This window comes from Motacilla alba, chromosome 13 (genome assembly GCF_015832195.1).
Source record: "Motacilla alba alba isolate MOTALB_02 chromosome 13, Motacilla_alba_V1.0_pri, whole genome shotgun sequence".
Taxonomy (NCBI): domain Eukaryota; kingdom Metazoa; phylum Chordata; class Aves; order Passeriformes; family Motacillidae; genus Motacilla; species Motacilla alba.
The window spans coordinates 16,629,994-16,651,354 of record NC_052028.1 but is presented as its reverse complement, the minus strand read 5'-3'; the positions used below and the strand labels follow the sequence as shown (position 1 = coordinate 16,651,354).

General features: G+C 60.5%; 1 protein-coding gene across 7 annotated transcripts in view; it reads right to left on the bottom strand.

Moving 5' to 3' along the window:
- The window catches only part of ABLIM3 (actin binding LIM protein family member 3), a 48,270-nt gene that overhangs the window by 19,849 nt on the left and 7,060 nt on the right, over positions 1-21,361 (bottom strand). For all 7 annotated transcript variants that reach the window (XM_038150333.1, XM_038150334.1, XM_038150335.1 and 4 more), the window contains exon 2: positions 1,643-1,780. In XM_038150333.1, the coding sequence (XP_038006261.1) occupies positions 1,643-1,780 (138 nt within the window). The remainder of the gene's footprint in view (positions 1-1,642; positions 1,781-21,361) is intronic.

Here is a 21,361-nt window from a genome sequence, read left to right as displayed (position 1 = left end):
ACGCTGCTGGCACTGGGGTGGGTGGCACAGGGCGCTCCTGGCACTGGGGTGGCACAGGGCGCTCCTGGCACTGGGGTGGGGTGGCACAGGGTGCTCCTGGCACCGGGGTGGGGTGGCACAGGGTGCTCCTGGCACTGGGGTGGCACAGGGCGCTCCTGGCACTGGGGTGGCACAGGGTGCTCCTGGCACTGGGGTGGCACAGGGTGCTCCTGGCACCGGGGTGGGGTGGCACAGGGCGCTCCTGGCACTGGGGTGGCACAGGGCGCTCCTGGAGCCTTGGCACCATGCCCAGCCCATCTGCAAGGTGACAGGGTGTGCAGGGGACCACAGAGCGACTGGGCACCTGCTGGCACAGCCCACCTTGGTCTGTGGTTGTCCTTCAGCCCCCTCTGTGCTGTCCCTGATGGAGCTGTGGGGCAGCCCTGGGTGGCAGGGGACACGCATGCAGCTCCTGCCCTGGGCAGCATCCCTTGGCCCAGCTGCTCCCTGGAGCTGGGGTACCCAGCAGGGGAATCTGGGTCACCCAGACATCCTGTCAGCAGCGGGGGACAGGCCAGCAGCTCGGGGACAGCATCAGCAAGCAAATGCGAGGTAGAACGAGGCTGCTCTGTGCCCCGTTTGCTGTGGGAACAGCACATCCCATGGCTCACTCCTGTGCCAGCTCCTGGGGACAGGCAGCGGGGCTGGAGCCAGCCAGAGGTGGCAGGAGGTGAGAGCTGCCAGGGAAGGTGAGACAGGAGGATTTCCTCTCATTATTTATTCCCTTTCACTTGGAAATCGGGCGGTGAGCTCTGCCAGGCTCTCCCCGCTGGCTCCTGCTCCCTTTGAAGCTGTCTGAGCTCTTTGTCTGGATGCTCAGCCCCCGCTGGAGCTGGGAAAGGGCAGTGAGCTCAGCTCGGGGTGCAAGTCAGCCCTGAGGGCATCCCGGGACAGATCCCCCCTCCCAAAAACCTGGGGCTGCCCACCCCACGGGGGACAGGGCTGCAGCAGGGTGGGGACAGCCCAGGGAGTGTCACCTGCAGCCAGACCCCAGAGGGTGACCAGGGGGATGGGATCATGCTCAGCACAGGGAGCTTGGAAGAGCAGAGGCCTTGAAAAAGCCCTGGAATGGGAATTTCAGAGCCTGCAGAAGCTGGTTGAGAGCAGCTGCTCCTGAGGAGCCCTTCAGCAGCAGCTCTGCACCACGAGGCTTCACAGCCCTGCAGCTCCAGGAGGATCCAAAGAAGCTCTGCTGCACTCCTGCCAGCCCTGGGGGGCACCAGGTCCCAGCTGCATGCCATGGGCAGGTGGCAGGGATGTCACAGGGATGTGTCAGCCAGCCCCAGCTCTGTCAGGAGCTGCTCTGGGCATTTCCCCACCTCGCTGCCTCTCAGCCAGGCTGGCAGTGCCTCCTCCCGCTGCTCCTCCTCCCGCTTTGGGAGCAGCTGAAGGACACAGTGACCCCCCCAGGCACAGCTGAGCACGTTTGGGACCTGCAGGCTGCTCCAGGGTGGTGACACTGGCGCTAGCATCACTCAGGGGCTCTGCCTGCCCCGTGCCCCACCACATCCCCCCTGCAGCTGCCGTCTCCGTGGCCAGGCAGGTCTGTCCCCAGGGCTGTGGGACACGGTGGCCAGGAGCTTTCTGGGGAGCCTGGTCGTACCTTGGCAGGTGAAGCAGCGGATGTGGAAGTGGTTGCTCTGCACACGCACGACCTCGCCCTTGCAGGTGTCCCCGCAGCGGTAGCACTGGATGGCAGAGGAGCTGCTCCCGGGCGTGTAGGGGTTCTGCTGGTAGGGAACTGCTGGCAGCAAGGGGGGAGAGAAGGAGAGAGGGGAAGGCTCCGTCAGGATGTGGGACACGGCCGGGTGTCACCGCACTGAGCTCAGGCTGGTGGCTGTGACAGGGCCAGGCCAGCACTGAGGGCAAGGGACAGCACCCAGTGGCTCTAAGATGGGAGCCCAGCCCTCGCTGGATTTGGGATTTCCCTGCCCCCCCCCCCAAAAAAGGCTCATGGGTCTGCACCCTGTCCCTGCATGGACAATGAGGTGACAACATCACCCCAGAGCTCCCCAGTGCTCTCCTGCTCTCCTGTCCCCACAGCAGGAGCAGGGGACACTGCAGGGACAGTCCCCAGTGCTCTCCTGTTCCCAGCAGCAGCAGGGGACACTGCAGGGACAGTCCCAGTGCTGTGCCCAGCCCAAGACAGCCCCGAGCTGGCAGCAGCTCGGGAAGGAGCCGCTGGGGTTTTGGAGCTTCCACTTGTTTGCTTAGGGGCTGGAGGAAGGAGGCGTTTGTCGAGGAGCTTTCAGACACCACAGCCATGGAGTGCCGGGCCCTGGTGGGGCTGTCACCTCCTCGGCAAGGACAGCAGCCCAGCCCCACGGCTCCTCCCGAGCAGGGAGGCTCTGCGAGGAGCTGGGGGCTGCAGGAAGGGCAGGGCAGGGCAGGGCAGGAGCTGAATTCCTGCTGCTGCAGGCAGGGCTGGGATTCACCTCCACTCCTCTCCCCTCTGGGACAGCACAGGTGATGCCCGGCAGCCTCACCCCACGCTCCAGGGTGAATCCTCCTGCTCCACAGGGATCCTCCTGCCGTCTCAAGGCATTCCCAAACACCCGAGGAAACAGAGCAGCTCCTGCTCTCCCTGCCCCTCCCGGGAATGCTGGGGCTGGGCAGGGGCTGCAGCCAGGCTGACACCACGCCAAGCACCGCGGGATTTATTTGCTGCAAGGTTTCCGACAGGGAGTCACAACCTGGGCGAGTCCAGCAGCAGAAAGGAGGATTTCAGTGGGCCAGAGCCTTTCTGCCCCAGTGCTGAACCGCATTCCCAGGAACAGGAGAAGCAGCTGATTGAGAGCCAGCCTGTGAAGTGCCTCCAGAGCAGGGGAGAAGGGGCACAGGACACAGGAGGTCACTCATCAGAGGCTCCTCGCTCACCGAGGGGCAGATCAAGTGACAGGGAACAGAAACGGCCCATTATCAGCTTCAAAAGCCAAGCGAGAGGAGTCAACGTGACATTGAGACTGTGGCACAGTAAAATCCCATTCCCTGGGCCAAGAGCCCAGAGCCGCAGGGGCTGAAGCTCCTGGAGCATCCCCGGAGCTCCCAGCGCCCTCCTGCACAGCTCAGACCCCAGCCTTGACCTCCAGCAGCTGCTGGGATTTCCCTTCCCTGCCAGCCAAGAGCTCTCGGGGGCACCTGAGGCACTAAGGGACACCAAGTGCCAGCAGAGGAGTGGCAAGGCCTGCAGCTAGCCCAGCAGAGACTGATAAGCCCAGACCTAAATCATCCCGGGGTCCCAAACAGAGGGAAGGGAGCAGGGAACCCCCACCCAAGAGACAGCAGCCCTGGGAACAGGAATGCAGCTCCTCCTGTGATGGCTCCTGGTGTAACGGGTGCCCAGGAGCTCTGCAGCTGCCTGAGGGGACCAGGAGGATTTCCCAAGGCTGGAATAAATCAGGGATCTTCTCCGCAGGGGTGTCCAGCAGAGCAAGAGTTACGGAGCTGAGCCTTCCTCCCACGCACCCACAGCTCACACCCTGGCCCAGAACGAAGCCAAGCCCTGGAAATCCACAAAGCTGGAGAGGAAAGCAGGACAGAGGCAGGGGGGGAAGCCAGGAATTCATCCACACTTGAACATTCACAATAAAGAAAGGGGGGAGACAAAAATGATAATAATCAGTGTGGGAAGACGCGGGCATCACCGAGTGCGGGCTTCTGGTCTCCAGGGGAAAACTTCCTGGTGTCCATAGCAACACATCAGCGAGCCCTCGCTGCTCTCAAGGCAGGGAGGCAGAGGGGAAGGAGCTGAGGATGGGAAAGATGCTTTCAGCTGCGCTCCAGAGCCGGATCTGAGCCATCTCTGCTGGCTGTGCCCGTGGGGACGGGTCAGGACCCGGCTCAGGGCAGCCTCACCCTCCTGCTCTGCTCAGAGCTGCCCGAAGCTCCCTGAGTTGCGCTTAACCCCCGGGCCAGGCTGGAATTTTGGCCGGGAACATTGGTGCATTGTGTGCCCGAGTTCCAGGCAGCAGCTGCCCGCCTCGTGGCCCCGTGCAGGAAGTATTACACATCGCAGAGCCCCGAGCACAGGGCCAGCTGAGCGGGGCAAAGCTCATTACACCAAATAATCCACTAATAATGTAAGTAGCATTAGCGGCCCCGCAGGCTGGGACACAGCAGCCGCGCACAGGGGGTGGGAGCTGCCCAAGGAATGCCATAATCTGCCCCCAGTGCGCTCGGAGCTGGTTTGGGCCAACAGTTCACGGGTTTGTGCTCCGCTCTCAGCGCTAAACATGCCCGGGGCCAGGCTCCTGCGGGGCTGTGCCCGTGTCCTGCTGCTTCCTGACGGGCTCCGGGCGCAGCCAGGCAGGGAGCAGCCACCGGGCTGCGTGGGCACTCGACAGATTTGCCAGTGATCCGGATTAAGGTGGCACCTCCGGTCAGGGATTGCTGCCCTGCCCAGCCCCGGGGTCAGGCAGCGGTGGCAGCGCCCAGCCAGGGCAGGGGACAGCCCCCAAACACCCCCCGGGACACAGCCAGGGTGTGACCAGGCAGGGGACAGCCCCCAAACACCCCCCAGGACACAGCCAGTGTGTGACCAGGGCAGGGGACAGCCCCCAAACACCCCCCGGGACACAGCCAGGGTGTGACCAGGGCAGGGGACAGCCCCCAAACACCCCCCAGGACACAGGGACCAGCCAGTGTGTGACCAGGGCAGGGGACAGCCCCCAAACACCCCCCGGGACACAGCCAGGGTGTGACCAGGGCAGGGGACAGCCCCCAAACACCCCCGGGAGGGCACAGGGAGCACTCAGGGTGTGATCAGGGCAGGGGACAGCCTCCAAACACCCCCAGGAGGGCACAGGGAGCTGCCAGTGTGTGACCCTGGCAGGGGACAGCCCCCAAACACCCCCAGGAGGGCACAGGGAGCTGCCAGTGTGTGACCCTGGCAGGGGACAGCCTCCAAACACCCCCAGGAGGGCACAGGGAGCTGCCAGTGTGTGACCCTGGCAGGGGACAGCCTCCAAACACCCCCAGGAGGGCACAGGGAGCTGCCAGTGTGTGACCCTGGCAGGGGACAGCCCCCAAACACCCCCAGGAGGGCACAGGGACCCTGCCCAAGGGCTCTCCGAGCTCCCAGTCTGCAGCTCCCCTGCGCAGTGCCCTCCTTGGCTGCGGGAGGGTCAAGGACCTTGTTTGGTTTCCTGTGCTCTTCCTGCCCCGTGTCCAGCCCTGAGCAGGATGGGGAAGTGCTGAGCCTCTGGAACACTCTGAGCACTTCAGGAGTGGCAGGGGAACAGGGGATCCTTTTCATTTGGAGGGGTTGCCGCTCACCACCAACACAAACAGCCGAACAAAGCTCGGAACAAGCTCCACCAGGCAGCCCCAAACCCCACGGCCCCGCGTACCCGAGCTACAGCAAGCCAGGAGCAGCTTTCCACGAGCACCCAGAGGCATTTTTCAAGATCCACCCCTCCTTCCTCACTGGGACCAGAGCAGGCGATGCTCCTTTCCCCCTCTTTCCCTCTTCCAGCCCATTGGCCCTCCAGGAAGGTCGAAGCTGCTCCAGGTGGGGTTTGGATCATTATCCACAGGGAACTGGCAATTCCCACCCAGCCCTGCTGCCAGCCCGTCTGTAACACAGCATCTCCACAGCAAGTTGGGCATGCCTGGCTTAATTAACAACAATTAACATTTCCACAATGCCGGGAGAGCCACAGGTGAAGGGGAGGGTGGCAAAGCAAAGCGTTCACCCTGAAGTGAATGAGGAGAGGCAGTGCCACCGAGGGAGTCTGAGTTTGGCGGGTGCCAGGGGGGATGCAGGGGCACCTACAGCAAAGGGTGCCAGCATGGCATGGATCCGGCCCTGGAGTGTGGAGGGAGATGTGGGTGTCACCGTGGGATGGAGATGTGTCACCGTGGGATGGATCCGCCCCTGGAGTGTGGATGGAGATATGTCACCATGGGATGGATCCGGCCCTGGAGTGTGGAGGGAGATGTGGGTGTCACCGTGGGATGGAGGTGTGGGTGTCACCGTGGGATGGAGATGTGTCACTGTGGGATGGATCCCGCCCTGGAGTGTGGAGGGAAATGTGGGTGTCACCATGGGATGGAGGTGTGTCACCGTGGGATGGATCCAGTCCTGGAGTGTGGAGGGAAATGTGTCACCGTGGGATGGAGGTGTGGGTGTCACCGTGGGATGGATCCAGCCCCTGGAATGTGGAGGGAAATGTGGGTGTCGCCATGGGATGGAGATGTGGCTGTCACCATGGGATGGATCCAGCCCTGGAGTGTGGAGGGAAATGTGGCTGTCACCGTGGGATGGAGGTGTGGGTGTCACCATGGGATGGAGATGTGTCACCGTGGGATGGATCCGCCCCTGGAGTGTGGATGGAGATATGTCACCATGGGATGGATCCAGCCCTGGGGTGTGGAGGGAAATGTGGCTGTCACTGTGGGATGGATCCAGCCCCTGGAGTGTGGAGGGAGATGTGGGTGTCACCATGGGATGGAGATGTGTCACCGTGGGATGGAGGTGTGGCTGTCACCGTGGGATGGATCCGGCCCTGGAGTCTGGAGGGAGATGTGTCACCGTGGGATCGCCCTGACAGTGGTGGCTCGCACATGCTGGCACTGGGGACAAGGAGGGGACACTGCAGGAGCCTGCACCCCGATCCCCCGGCAGCGGGGCGCGGGGGGATCCAAGGGGAGCGAGGATTTCCCCTGCAGGCAGAGCCGTGCGTGGCCCAGGGTGTCGGGAGGAAGGGTGGGAGCTCCGGGGCCACGGGATGTGGGATTCTCATCAGCGGCGGGGCCAAAGGCTCCTGCCGGCTCTGCTGCCACGGCCAGGGCTCGGCTGCCGCCCTAGAAACGCCTTGGGAGGGAAGGAAGGGCAGGATGGGCTGGGAGCGAGGTGATGCCGGCCCTTCAGCAGGCAGGGACAGCCTCGGGCTGAAGGCTCTGGAGGAGCCAAAGGAGGCAAGGAGACAAGGAGAAAAATCAAGGGGATGGAAGGAAAACAAGAGAAAATGGGATCCCAGACTGGGATCCACACTCCAGGGACCAGCTGGGAGCTCAAACTGGGAGTGACTGGGAGTGACTGGGAGCCCAAACTGAGACTGGTGGGACTGTGCCTGCTCCAGACACAGAATCCCACCTAACCAGGTTGGAAAAGACCTTTGGGTCCAGCCCTGCTGAGGAGGGGACACTGGGGGTGCCAGCAGCACAGAGCGTGGAGGGACCCAGCAAAGGCTCAGCCCAATCCCCCCTGGGATGAAGGAAGGGCCCAGCAGCTGGGGTCTGAGCTCTGGGGGTGAACCTGAGCCCTGCACGGCCACCTCGGTGCTCAGGCCACTGCTTCCCTGGGGCTGCCACGGAGAAAACCCCTTTCCACCCAGGAGAAAATGCCAGATTTGCCTCTGCACAAAAGATTTTCTCTCCTGATCCTTCCCCTCAGTAAAACCCAGAGGCATCACGTGGTTCCTTATTTAATATTTACATTTTCAAGCCGGGGAGGGCCGAGTGCTCCCGACGGGCTGAGGACAGGAGCCAGGGGTCTGCTGTGGCACAGTCTGAGCCTGCAGCAGCCCCAGCTGCTCCTCCACTGCTTGCACTGCGTCCCTGAGGCTGGGACAGTGGCACTGGGGAGCACCCAGCTCACCCAGAGCAGGCCCTGGGCCGTTCCCAAACCAGTCAGGCAGCTCAGAGTGTATTCCAGGCAGGATTAGAACCCCCTCCAGTCCATGCCAGCCTCCCCTGGCTCCCAGGCAAAGCCATCTGTGGCTTACAGCTAAACACCCTCCCCTGTCACAGCTCCTAATCCAGCCCTAGGCTTCCCTAATTAGATCAGCACCAATTATTGCCCCCACCTGGCTCACACGGCCCCTCGCCCCCCAACTGCTGCTACTGCTCGGGTGGGACAGAGACACGGACGGGCCCTGGGTGCTGTGAGGATGGCACCGGGGGGCTGGAGTGGCACCACGGCAGAGGGCACGGAGCTGGGGAGGCTGGGAGGGGACACCCTTGAGCTGGGGGCTGGTGGCAGCTCTGCAGGGAGTGTGGCTGGATGGCACAGGTGCCCAAATCGGTGCCAGGGCATCGGCAGCACGTTGTGCCAGGGTGGGAGCTGGGTCACACGGGGACACAGAGAGACAGGAGGGAGCTCGGGAACACCCAGAGGAGACAAAGCAGGGAAGGAGGCGAGGAGAAAAATCAAGGGGATGGAAGGAAAACAAGAAAAAAAAAAACCAAAAAAAATAAAGCCAGGGCCCTGGCTGCAGAGCAGAATTTGCTCCTGGCTGCGTTTGTGGAAATTCTTCTCCAAATGAGTGTGGAGGAAGCTGTGATTGTCTCCCCACGCTGACCCGGCTGCAGGATGTTCACTTCCCACGCAGGCAGGGCTGCAATGTGCCAGGGAGACCCCAAAACCCCCCTGGGGCTCTGAGCTCGCACCTCCAGCCTGCAGGAGCCCCCAGCCCCATCCCAGCAGCACCTCGGGTGTCCTGAGGGATCTGGGGTCAGCCTGGAAGCACTGAGTGCTGCTGGGATCTTCCCAGAGTCCCAAGAAAGAGAGGGGAAAGTTGCTTTTCTGGCTCTGAGAGCTGCAGGGAGATTTGATGGCCCCAGTGCAGACAACAGGAAGGCACAGCAGGGCTGGGAGCTTCCCCAGGCTGACAGCTGCACCTGGGCTCTGCAGGGCCAGGGAACACGCTGGATCCTGGGAACTCCACTGCGTCCCAGGAGTTCTACTGTATCCCAGGAATTCCCCTGCACCCCAGGAATTCCTCTAAATCCCAGGAATTCCCCTGTACCACAGGAATTCTACTGTATCCCAGGATTTCCAATGTATCCCAAGAGCTCCACTGCATCCCAGGAATTCCAATGTATCCCAGGAATTCCTTTAAATCCCAAGAATTCCCCTGTACCCCAGGAATTCTACTGCATCCCAGGAATTCCACTGTATCCCAGGAACTCCTTTAAATCCCAGGAATTCCACTGTGTCCCAGGAGTTGCTCTAAATCCCAGGAATTCCTCTAAATCCCAGGAATTCCCCTGTATCCCAAGAGTTCCCCTGTATCCCTGGGACCCCAAACTGGGACCCCCAAAGAGGCTGCTGCCTGTCTGCCCAAGCCCTTGGGAGCAGCTTCCCTGTGCCCTGCTGGAGCTGCCCCACAGGGGACACAGCCCCGCAGGGGACACAGCCCTGCAGGGGACACAGCCCCACAGGGGACACAGTCCCACAGGGGACACAGCCCCGCAGGGACACAGCCCCACAGGGGACCCCGTCCCAGCCCCAAATCTCCCGTGTGCAGAGCAGGAGCACCTGCAGGGCTTCCCCACCTCCCTCCCCCTCTGTACCCACCCCATGTCCAGGGGGACGGCACCTGGGGCAACCTGGGCTAGGGGAGGTGTCCCTGCCCACGGCAGGGGTGGAACGAGCTGATTTGCAGTGTCCCTTCCAACCCAAACCGCCCAGGGGTGCTGTGACATCCCCCACTGCATCCCACCCTCCCAGCGTGGGGCCAAACCTGAGCTGTCACTGCCTGCAGGAGCTCTGGGCCAGCCCAGCCCGCTCCTGCTGCCCCGGCAGGGTGGTCTCGAGGGTCACAGCCCCTTGGCAGCCAGGCCCTGGCCAAGGGCCACCCCCTGCCCCGGGTTTGGTTCCCGAGGAGTGACAAGGGGGGAGCTCCAGCCGGCTGAGCCAGCCCGAGAGGAGGGGTGGCCTTGGACCCAGCCCCAGCCCACAGGATGCTATTTTCAGCTCCAGCTGGGCTGGACAGGTTTTGGGGGGTCCACGCAAGGGGCCACACTCGGGTCCTAAAGCCGAGGGATGTGCGGAGTAGAAGAATCTGAACTTGAGCTCCTGGCCAAAAGCTGAAAAGCCTGAGCTCATCACTTTGCTGGGGCCAGACTTCCTGCAGAACAGAGGCTGTGTTCAGGGCTGGGACACAGCCCTGGCTGTGTGGGAGTGCGGGGACCCCGGGGGGACTGTCCCTGGCTGCCAAAGCCACCCCCAGCACCCCCAGCCAGGCCAGCAGCAGTCTGGAGCATCAGGGACCCATCCCAGCTGAAAACCCCCCAAAAACCCCAAAAATGCAGCAGCAAAGGGGCTTTCTGAGGAAGGGAAAGGGCAAAGGAGCTGTCAGATGTGGCATCTCCTGCTGGGCACGGTGGAGGCAGTGCCAGGGTGGCCAGGACAGGAGGTGACACAATGGAAACATTCATTGCTGCTCACACGAACACCCGGAGACAGGCAGGACAGAAAGGAGATTATTCCTGGCTGCTGCAGGAGGGATTTGCTGTTTGCTGCTGCTGTGTTTTTGTGTTTGCAGCTTCCCGTGTGGAAATGCTCTTTCCCTTTCACCTCCACCCACCAGCCCGGTGCATTTCGGGGCCGTTTCCCAAACATATGGCGCATCCATCAGAGACATAAAGGCTGCTATATTTAAAATATTACAAAAGAAAAGCCAGGAGCTGCCTTTTTTTTTTTTTTTTTTAAACTAGGCCAGCGTCTGAGAGAGGGAGAAATGTGAGGATTTAGGATTTTCCCTGCCAGATCAGAGCAGCAGCCCCGTGGGATGAGGCAGAGCCAGGCTGGCACCTCGCCACCCTGCAGCAGACTGTTGCTTCCAGAGTCTGGGAGCACTTTTGGGAGAGGATCCTCCTGCTCTGTCCCTGCCTGCACCCTGCAGCTTCTGAGGAGCCTGAACCCAGCCCGTCCCTGCCCTGCTGGCCGGGCTGGGTGTCCAGCTGAGCCCTGGCCAGGCGCTCTGCACGCCGAGCTGCACCACCGAGCTCCTTGCTCCCTGGTTCCCCTGGGGACCGGGACCCTCCCGAATTCCCCCCTGGTCTGTGTGTGTGTGTGTCCAGCATCACTGATCCGCCAGGCACGCAAACCCTTCCCGCTTCCCCAAAGCCAGAGGCTCCTCCAGGTCTTTTCCCCCTTCTGCAGAGTGCAGAGCACTCCCTTGTTTTATTTTAAACCCTATTGCTGTATTGTAACTCCAACCTGGGAGACTGCGTCAGAGCCGGGGAATGAGGGGTGGTGGATTTGCTATTTTTAACTCTTTCTGCTCCGGGGAGCCAGCTGAAATCAAATCCCCACGCCGAGGCACTGTGTGGACATCAACGCAGCGAAATGGGAATCTGGGCTGGGGGGTGACAGCTGGCAAAGCAAGCCCCGGCGTCATCGAGGGGACAGTGTCCCCAGAATAGGCTGCAGGGCTGGGATATTTGTTACAGAGCCCTCCGAGTGCAGCCCCCAGGCAGTCCCATTCCAGGGGATGAGTTACAGCTCGGGGCTGGGGGCAAAACTCCCCCAGGAACTCCCCAGGCTGGCTCCAGATTCCTCCAAGAGCTCCCAGAGCCTGGGAGGTGCTCTCAGAGCAGCTGGGAGCTCTGTCAGAGCCACAGCAGGGAGGGCACTGCCACGTCCCCTCAGAGCCCCCCCGAGCCAAACTCCTGCAAATTATGGGGCTGGAAGAGATGAAATCCACTCCTGCAGCCCTCAACCCCAAAAACGGTGCAGAACCCTCGAGGGGAGCTGAGAGAGCCCCCAGGGGCCCTGCAAACACCTGGATCCTCTGTGATCCCCCCCAGTGCTGTTACAGGCAGCAAATGGAGCCTCTAAGTGGCCTAAAAAGATTGTCCCCACCCCTGGGGGTTCATTGGTGACACCTGGCCTTGCAGATGGGTGGCACAGGTGGGGGGGCAGGGACATGTCAGGGACAGCCCTGTGGCCACACAGACTCGTTTGGGTGGGAAAAGATCTCCAGGACCAAGATCTCCATCAAGCTGTGCCCCAGGGCATGGAGTGCCACCTGTACCGCATCCCCACCTTGTCCCCAGCCCATGGAGTGCCACCTGTGCCCCATCCCCACCTTGTCCCCAGCCCAGGGCACTCAGTGCCACCTCCAGCCCTCTCTGGGACACCCTGACACTGCCAGGGCTGGCAGGAGGGGACCCAGAGGGGGGCAGGTGATGCCAGGCTGTGACAGTGACAGCGCCCAAGGCCTCTCTGAGCCACCTGGCAGAGGTGGAAGGTGGGTTCAGAGGGAGGAAATGCCAGGCAGGGATGCACTCAGCAGTGCCAGGGACACAGCAGGATGGAGTGGTCACCTGGGGCAAAAACGAGGAGATGAAATAAATCAGTAATAAAAGAAATAAAATAAAAATTTAAAAGGAAATAAAATAAAAAATAAAATAAGATTTAAAAATTAATAAAAGTAATAAAATAAATAAAAATTAAAATAAAAGTAATAAAAGTAATAAAATAAAATGAATTTTAAATAAAAGAAAATAAATAAAATAAAAATAAAAATAATTTTAAAAATAATAAAATAATAAAATAAATAAAATAAAATAAATAAAATAAAATAAATTGCCCCAACAGCTAGCAGAGCTCAGTTAATTGAAGTCTGGAATCTCCTTCCAGCTCCAAAGCAAGCAGGTGGCACCTTGTCCTGCCGGTCACCTCTCAGTGTCCCCACCCCTGAGCCCTCCTCCTGCACCAAGGCTGCACAAGCCACCGCAGTGGCCCAGGGTGGCCGGGACTGCAGCCAGCCCAAGGCAGTCTCAGTCTCCACCCCAGGCTTTAGAGCTGATAAAGCCCCAGGGGGGTTTTGGCATCTCCCCTGCCTGGCATGGCCCAGGGCAGGGTCCCCTCCTGCTGCCCTGGCTCCGGCCCAGCAGAGCCCGGCCCAGCAGAGCCAGGCCCGGCAGCAGGGAGCCCCAGCAGAGCCAGGCAGGGCACAGCCTGGCCCAGCAGAGCCAGGCCCAGCAGCAGGAAGCGTCACCAGAGCCCGGCCCAGCAGCAGGGAGCCCCTGCAGAACCAGGCAGGACAGGGCCCGACCCAGCAGAGCCAGGCCCAGCAGAGCCAGGCCCAGCAGAGCCAGGCCCAGCAGCAGGGAGCGTTACCAGACCTCGGCCCAGCAGAGCCTGGCCCAGCGGAGCCCGGCCCAGCAGCAGGGAGCCCCAGCGGAGCCCGGCCTGGCAGAGCCTGGCCCAAGAGCAGGAGCTGGGCTGGGCTGGGTTCCCCAGGTGGGACCCCAGGGGAGAAGCGAGGCTCTTCTGGGATGCTGTGCCTTGGCAAAGCCCACTCTGCTTTCAGGCTGTCTGGAACCAGAGCTGAGCTTGCACAGCCCCCGACACAGCCCCAGGCAAGCAGCAGCACACAGGCACAGGCAAATTTGGCAACTCGATGCCAGTTAAATGTGCATTTAATTGAGATTTATAGGGGAACTTGCAATAGCAATTGATTATCAAAATCAGATTATTTATGGAGGTTTAGCAGCTATACAGGAGATTAATGCTGGTTGCAGGATAAATCCTCGGTAAATGTATGTTTCCCCAGTAATCAGCTAATAACACATCAACCTAATTATCTCCTGAAAGGGGCCCGGCCATTCTGACACACACTGCAAGGAGATGTTGTCATCTGCAAATCGCCACCAGAAGGCCACGAGCAGCTCTGCCTGCACACCCCAGGGACTCCCTGTGCTGCGGCAGCTCCTCTGTTTTCCTCAACTGGTGTTTGCTCATTAAAAAAATATTTACTGAAGCTTTTATTGGCAGTTTCTGGCAGCAGCGAAGCTGTGCCATGCAGCCAGCCCCGCACCCCAGCCCTACCCCGAGCCGCTCAGGGCCACCCCACGCTGTCCCCTCCTCTCCCCGGGTGGCAGGATGTGCCACAGGGATGTCCCCAGGGAATCCCATCCCCGGGAGGGGCAGGAGGGTGCCCTGGCTCTGCCGTGGCCAGGGCACAGGAGCACTGCTGTGGGATGCAGGGATGCTCTGGCAGTCACCATGGCAACCCCAGTACACAGGCAGGAGAACAAAGCTGCCAGGAGAGAAACAGCAGAAGGGAAGAGAAAAGGAAGAGAAAAGGAAGGTGGGGAAAGGTGGAAGGAAAAAAAAAGCAGGAAAGGCAAACAGGCATGGAGCAAAGAGTGGGGCAGGGGGGAGCCATGGGGAGGGACAGCAGCTGGGGTGGGGGATGGAGGCTGCTCCCCTTGGGATGACCTTCACACAGCCACCCTCTGAGAGCACCACTCAGACATTTTCCGCCTCCTGCCACTGTCCCAGCAGAGGATCCCTCCAGGACACGGCCTGTCCCCCTGCCAGTGTGACTGTCCCACTGTGGTGCAGGAGGTGGCAGCTGCCAGAGACCCCAGAGGAGCCCCGAGGCAGCTCAGAGGGGGATGGAGGGATGGGCCAGGTGATTCAGCACCTCCTCCTGTCCCAGCACAGATGGGCTGGCTCGGGTTTTGGGGCACAGCACAGCACACACATCCCGCAGCTCAGGGCTCTCCCACTCACCCCCAGTTCTGGGCCCAGGCACATTTCTCAGCCCAGCTGTGCCAGCTCTTTGTCCTGCTGCTTCCCAAGTGGAGCAGGGCTGCCTGAGCCCCCTGAAAGGCATTTTAGGGGTCAGAACACAAAAATTAACCAGTCCCAAATCCACAGCAGTGGCTGGTTGTGAAAGGAGCCTGGAAGCAGGGGAAAGCAAAGTACAGGGTAATTCTTGCATGGCTTAGGGCTCCCCTGAACCCCAGAGCAGGGCCAGGGTGGGAGGCAGAGGTGCAGCCACCAACTCCTTGGACAGCAAGAACACATCCACACTCTCCACTCTCGCTTCTCCTCCCCGCTTCAGAGGCAGAGAATCCAAAACCAGATGTGAGGGTTTGGGTCAGAAAGCAGCAGCTCCAACCCCTCTCAGCAGGAATGGAAAATAACATCCCACTTGGCTGTTTATCCTAAGGAAATAACAAATCCAGAGGGAAGATCCCCTCTGCAGAGCAGGCCTGCCTGCAGCTGAGCAGGAATCACAGACACAGCCTCTTGCTGTGAGAACACAACGGGCACCCAGAGAGCTGGAGGAGGTCACAGCTACATGGGAGCCTGGCAGGAACGGGAGAAAAATGGAGAAAACACCCAGAAAAGGGACTGGTGAAGCAGCTCGGCCATTTTAGCACACAGGAGATGAAAGGAACCACCGAGGTGAGTGGCACAGGTGGCAAGGAGCTGCTGGAGCAGGGCATGGGCACCCAGGAGGCTGCTGCAGTGGGAGAGGAGACTCCACAAGTAAAACCACACCTCTGCACCAGTGTGGTGCTGCCGAGGGGGCTCCACAGCCCCCAGCCCCCTCCCGAGCCTCAGCTGGGGGACCTGGGGCTGCCCAGCAAGAGGTGCCAGCAGGGCAGGGCCACACCTGGCCGGGGATGGCAGGGAGGTGGCAGGACAGGCACACCTCAAACAGTGAACCCCCTGGGCACACGAGGGGCTGGGCACAGATGGGATTCACAGGATTCACAGAATCACACACAGAATCACACACAGAATCACACACAGAATTCACAGAATCACACAAAGAATCACACACAGAATTCACAGAATCACACAAAGAATCACACACAGAATCACACAGAATTCACAGAATCACACACAGAATCACACACAGAATCACACACAGAATCACACACAGAATCACACACAGAATTCACAGAATCACACAAAGAATCACACACAGAATTCACAGAATCACACAAAGAATCACACACAGAATCACACAGAATTCACAGAATCACACACAGAATCACACACAGAATCACACACAGAATCACACACAGAATCACACACAGAATTCACAGAATCACACAAAGAATCACACACAGAATTCACAGAATCACACAAAGAATCACACACAGAATCACACAGAATTCACAGAATCACACACAGAATCACACACAGAATCACACACAGAATCACACACAGAATCACACACAGAATCACACACAGAATCACACACAGAATCACACACGACCACAGGATTCACAGAATCACACACGACCACAGGATTCACAGAATCACACACAGAATCACACACAGAATCACACACGACCACAGGATTCACAGAATCACACACGGAATCACACAGAATTCACAGATTCACACAGAATCACACACAGAATTCACAGAATCACACACAACCACAGGATTCACAGAATCACTGGGTTGGAAGAGACCTTCAAGATCATCGAGTCCAACCCAGCCCCAGCACCTCAACTCAACCCTGGCACCCAGAGCCACATCCAGGCTTTGTTAAACACACCCAGGGATGGTGACTCCACTCTTTCCTTGAAAAACTTTTTCCTGATATCCAGCCTGTATTTCCCTTGGTGCAGCTCGAGGCTGTGTGCTCTGGTTCTGTCAGTTCCTGGAGACAGAGCCCAGCCCCAGCTGAGCACAGGCACCTTTCAGGAGCTGTACAGAGTGATGAGGGCACCTCTGAGTCTCCTTTTCTCCTGGCTGAGCACCCCCAGCTCCCTCCTCTCCTCCTTCCCAGACTCTTGGCCTCCTTGGCTCCCCTGCTCAGCATCCCAGGGGACAGGGAGCTCTGGCCAGGCAGGGCTGGCTCTGCTGAAAGCCTTTGGTGCCTTTCAAGGGGGCTGGGGAAACAACAGCCTTGGAGCAGCGGGCTGCAGGCGAGGGGCCAAGCCCTGGCACGGCTCCTGCTGCTCGTGGGCCACAGACTGAGTCCTGCTGATGCCTTCAGAGCAGCTAGAATGGAGGCTGGACTGGTACAGGATAAAGCAGGGATTTATGGAAAGCCTTCCACAGGTCACACCTTGGGCAGTGCCAGAGCCCGGCCGTGGCTCCACCCCAGATGGACTCCTGGCCACGAATTCTCACACTTTGATCAGTTTTGGTCCATTTCCACCCTGGGCTTCAGTGTCCAATTCCAGCTCCAGGGGATGCAGTCCCACCCTCCCAGGCTGCTCCCCTCAGTTCCCTGTTGTTGGCACTTTTTGGGCTGGAGAAGGATTGTTCTGTGGGACTGAGCTGTGAGGAGAACTTGCCCACACTTGATCTGGAGTTCAGAGTTCTGTACCAATGCAGTGCAGAGTCTGGAAAACAGGAAAGCTCAGACTGAAAGCATCACTCCCTCCTGGCAGGGTGGGCTTAGCCCTCTCCATCCCACCTCTCCACGTGGAAATAAACCCATCTGCGGCCAGGAAAGCACCAGAGACCCTCTCACCCCGAGCCAGGGCCCGGCGCTGCCCTCGGAGCTGCGGGCACAGAGCTGGAGCATTCCTCGTTAACAAAGCCATTCATGCAGCTCAGCTCACCCACGCCGAGGGCACGGCTGCCTTCCCCGCTGAGATGTCCCTCCCAAGCCGAAGCGACAGTCTGTCCCCGAGAGCCTCTGGATGCCACTTGCCCAGCTCCTCATTAGCGACAATTAACAGGCAATCAAGGGGCCCGGCAGAGCTGGCGCTTTCCGGGAACAAGTCCCCTTTCAGCGGGGAAAAATGAGCGTGGGCTTTGTTGTGCTTTTGGTTCCGTGAGCCAAAACCTGCCTGCCAGGGAGCAGAACTGTGTCCCAGACCGGAGCCTTGCTGCCACCTGAGCAGCCGAGCAGGCAGAGAGGGCTGGGGATGCTGCAGGGTCCCCTCCTGGCCAGCCCTCCCTCTGGACACCCACGGGATGCTCCCAGCCAAGGTGGGAGCAGGGACCAGGGGCAGAATCATGGAATGGTTTGGGTTGGATGGGACCTTAAAGATCATCTCATTCCCCCCCTGCCATGACAGGGACACCTTCCACTGTCCCAGGTGGCTCCAAACCCTGTCCAGCCTGGCCTTGGACACTGCCAGGGATCCAGGGGCAGCCCCAGCTGCTCTGGGCACCCTGTGCCAGGGCCTGCCACCCTCACAGGGAAGAATTTCATCCCAGTGTCCCATCTAACCTCACTTCCTGGCAGTGTGAAGCCATGCCCTGTATCCTGCCACTCCATCCCTGGGAAATTCTCTCTCCACATCTCTTCAGGCACTGGAAGGCCACAGCTGGGTGATCCCAGAGCTTCAGTCCTCCAGGCTTTCCTGGAGCCCAGAGCAGGCTGCAGCCCTGCAGGTGGGGAGGGGATGGAGGCTCTCCAGCCAGGAGGGTGCTGCTGGCTCAGAGCCACCCCCACGGGCCGGGCAGGGTCTCCCCAGCTTCACTATTCCCTGGAGCTGGGCACTGCTAACCCTGCACAGCCTCTGCTTCCCTGGGCTCCTGTCTCGCTGAGGGAGGGGAAAAAAAAAAGATAAAAAAAAGCAAGAAAGCAAGAGGGAGATGGCCTGGATGTGACAGGCTGGCGGGTGTGACACAGGAGCCTCCTCAGCAGCAGTTTGTCCCTGCAGCTGGAGCAGGGGCACAGCCAAGGAGAGCTTCCCAGCTGCCTGCAGCAAACCAAGCCCCTCCACGGGGCTGTTCCTGCCAGGGCTGGGCAGTGGCACCCCAGGGCTTCAGCTGATGGCTCCTGCCACATCCCCAGCATGGGAAACTCTTGTCACCCCTCCAGACACCCTTCCTGCAGCTCAAGGGGGGCACCTGAGCACGCTGTGCCTGCCAGGGGCTGGGGCATGGGGGGTTCACACCCCAAAGAGAGCTCACGGTGGAGATTGGGACCAGGGGTCTGGGCCAGCCTGGGGACAAGAGGGGATGCGGGGATCACAGTGGCCACAGCAGACTCCAGCAGCTCTCCAGGGGATCCAGAGGAAGGATCTGGCAGATCTCTCAGCTGACTGAGAGCCCTTTGTGCCCAGTGGCTGTGCTGTAGCAAGAGAAGCCAAAGCAATTAGCATTTCTTGGAGACGCTCTGGAAAATCCTCCCCGAGTGCTGGGGAGAGCTGCCACAAGCTCAGCAGAGGGCCTGGAGCCACCTCCCCTCCAGGGAGACGCGGTGCTGGGGAGAGCAGGACTGTCCCCCTGGCAGCCCCTGGGGGGCTGTGCCCTCCTTACCGAGCCCCCTCCCAGCACCACCACCTCCAGCTCTCACCCTGGGCATCACAAAGGGCAGCAGCACAGAGCCAGGGGCTCCCAGCACCTCTCCCAGGTGGGAAAGGGCACCTCAGGGAGATCCAGGGAGATGCCATCCCTCAGCTGCAGCCCGCAGGGAGGGGAGGAGTGGGGATGAGCACTCTGGGATCCCACAGGAGCAGCAGCTGCAGCCGGCCAAGGCAGGGATTATTTTTAACAGCTACTTGTAGAATGCAGGGAGAGCCTGCAGGAGCCACAGGCCGAGCTGCTGCTCAGCCCAGCCCCGTCCCCAGCACGTGCAAGGCACAGAGCTCCCAGGCTGGCTTTTTTTGGGTTTCCTGCTCCTGCTGGGCACGCAGCTCAGCAGCCCGGAATGGCCACACCATCCCCTCCCTCAGCAGCCCCTCACATGCCGTGCACCAGAGTCTTTCCATTCCCCCTCGAGCTGTTTCCTCTCCTCTCCTTATTAGGGATCCACCTACCTATCCATCTCCTCATTCTCTCCCCCTCTGCAGCTATTTTTAAGATGCCATAAAAGCTTTCAACGGGGAGCATCCTCAGGGAGGCGAGGGATTTTATATGCAGCCCATCAGAAGGAGTCATCACCACATAACTCACCACACAGGCAGTGCCTTTCCTTTCCTTTTTTTTTTTTTTTTCAAAAGCAGGGGAGGGGAGAACATCCACACTCAATCCCTCAGCCAGCTCATCCAGACACCTTCCTTTTCCAGAGGGGAAGGATCAGACCCAGCCCACTCCCCTCGTGCTGGGACAGCAGTGCAAGGTCTCTCAAGTGGCATCTGGGGGTGGATGAAGGGGTGGTTTTGCTCCCTGCTCAAAGGCTCCGAGCTGGGATCATCCAGCAGCTGCCAGCAGACAAAGGGTGGCCTCCTTGCTGAGAGGGGCCCGAGCTCTACCTGTGTGCCCACACACCTGCGAGCTGCTCAGCTGCCCTGCTCACGGTCCAAAGGTGGGGGAAATTCCAGCCAGACTGCCTCCAAAGGCACAGCCTGGACAGACAGACAGACAGGACCAAGGTCTCCCTGCTCCCACAGGCACAGCCTGGACAGACAGACAGGACCAAGGTCTCCCTGATGCCCACAGGCACTGCATCAGCCCCACAAGCCCCTCTTTGCCCTCCTCAGCCCGGTAATTCCCTGTGGGACAGCTGCCATGCCCTTCTGTCCCAAAGTCTGGCCACAAACCCCAGAGACACCACACCCGTGCCACCTGCACCCTGGCACAGCCTGGCAAGAGCCTGAAGCAGGCTGGCACATCCAGGGAAGGATGCCTGCACCTCACTGGCCACGCTGCCAGCCAGGTGTGGGCACAGGGCCAGCTGTCACTGCCAGCCAGGTGTGGGCACACTGGTCACAGTGCCAGCTGTCACTGCCAGCCAGGTGTGGCCACGCTGGTCACGGTGCCAGCTGTCACTGCCAGCCAGGTGTGGCCATGCTGGTCACGGTGCCAGCTGTCACTGCCAGCCAGGTGTGGCCACGCTGGTCACAGTGCCAGCTGTCACTGCCAGCCAGGTGTGGCCACGCTGGTCACGGTGCCAGCTGTCACTGCCAGCCAGGTGTGGCCACGCTGACCCCCCCAGCAGGGCTGAGGCTGGCCAGGACCCGAGCAGTGTCCTGGCAGTGCCCTGATGCCGTGTCACCCTCCGTGTCACCCAGCCTGGCAGCGCCTGGCACGGGCAGAGCTGCTCCCCAGGAGCCCCGGTTGGTTATTTCTGGGAGCTGAGGACGAGCTCTCCTTCCCTCACTCCACCTTCTCCATCCCCCGAGCGGCGGAGCCGCCGTGGGATGCGGACAGACGGACGGACAGCCGAGCTCCGGGGACGCCTCCTCTCCATCGCACGGCGGGTGGGTGCCACAGCAGCAGAGAGGGAAAGCCGGGGCACGGCTGCCCAGCCCAGCTGGCTGCCTTTGGGCCGGTGCCACAGCCACGGGACCTGCACCCCCTGGAGGGGCTCGGGACCTCTGCCCACCCCAGCCCTTGCTTTTTGGGATCGGCTTCAGGGACCTTCCCAGTGCTGGGGCCAGCAGCTGGCTGCTCCCTGGCTCACACGGGGACCTGCTGCAGGTGCTGTGGTCACCAGGGCATCCTGGCAGCCCCAGCGGGCAGAGAGAGCCCCTCCTGCCCCAGCCCGAGGGGATTTCATCCCTGCTTTTAGGAAGAGCCCTGGAGGACTGGGTGCAGAGGAGAGGGGCAGGGCAGAGCAGCCGCCAGGGCAGCCCTGGGTGAGGAACCCCCTTCCTGTGGCAGCTCTGGGCCCTGCGGGGGCTGCGGCTCCTGCTGTGCCTCAGGAAGGGCTTTCACACTCAGCTTTGTCCCCCTGCTCCTCTGAAGCTCTGAGGTCTTTGGCCAGAGGGTGAAGCAAAGCCACCCTGGGACCCTCTGTGCCTGCCCTGGGGATCCAGGCTGGCAGCAGCTGGCCCTGGGAGATGCCCACATGTCCCAGCAAGTGCCCCTGAGCCAGGCAAAGACCCACCCAGGCCCCAAGGGGATTCAAAAATAGCTCCCATTCTCCAGCAAGAGCAATCCCTGGAAGTGTCCAAGGCCAGGCTGGGCAGGGCCTGG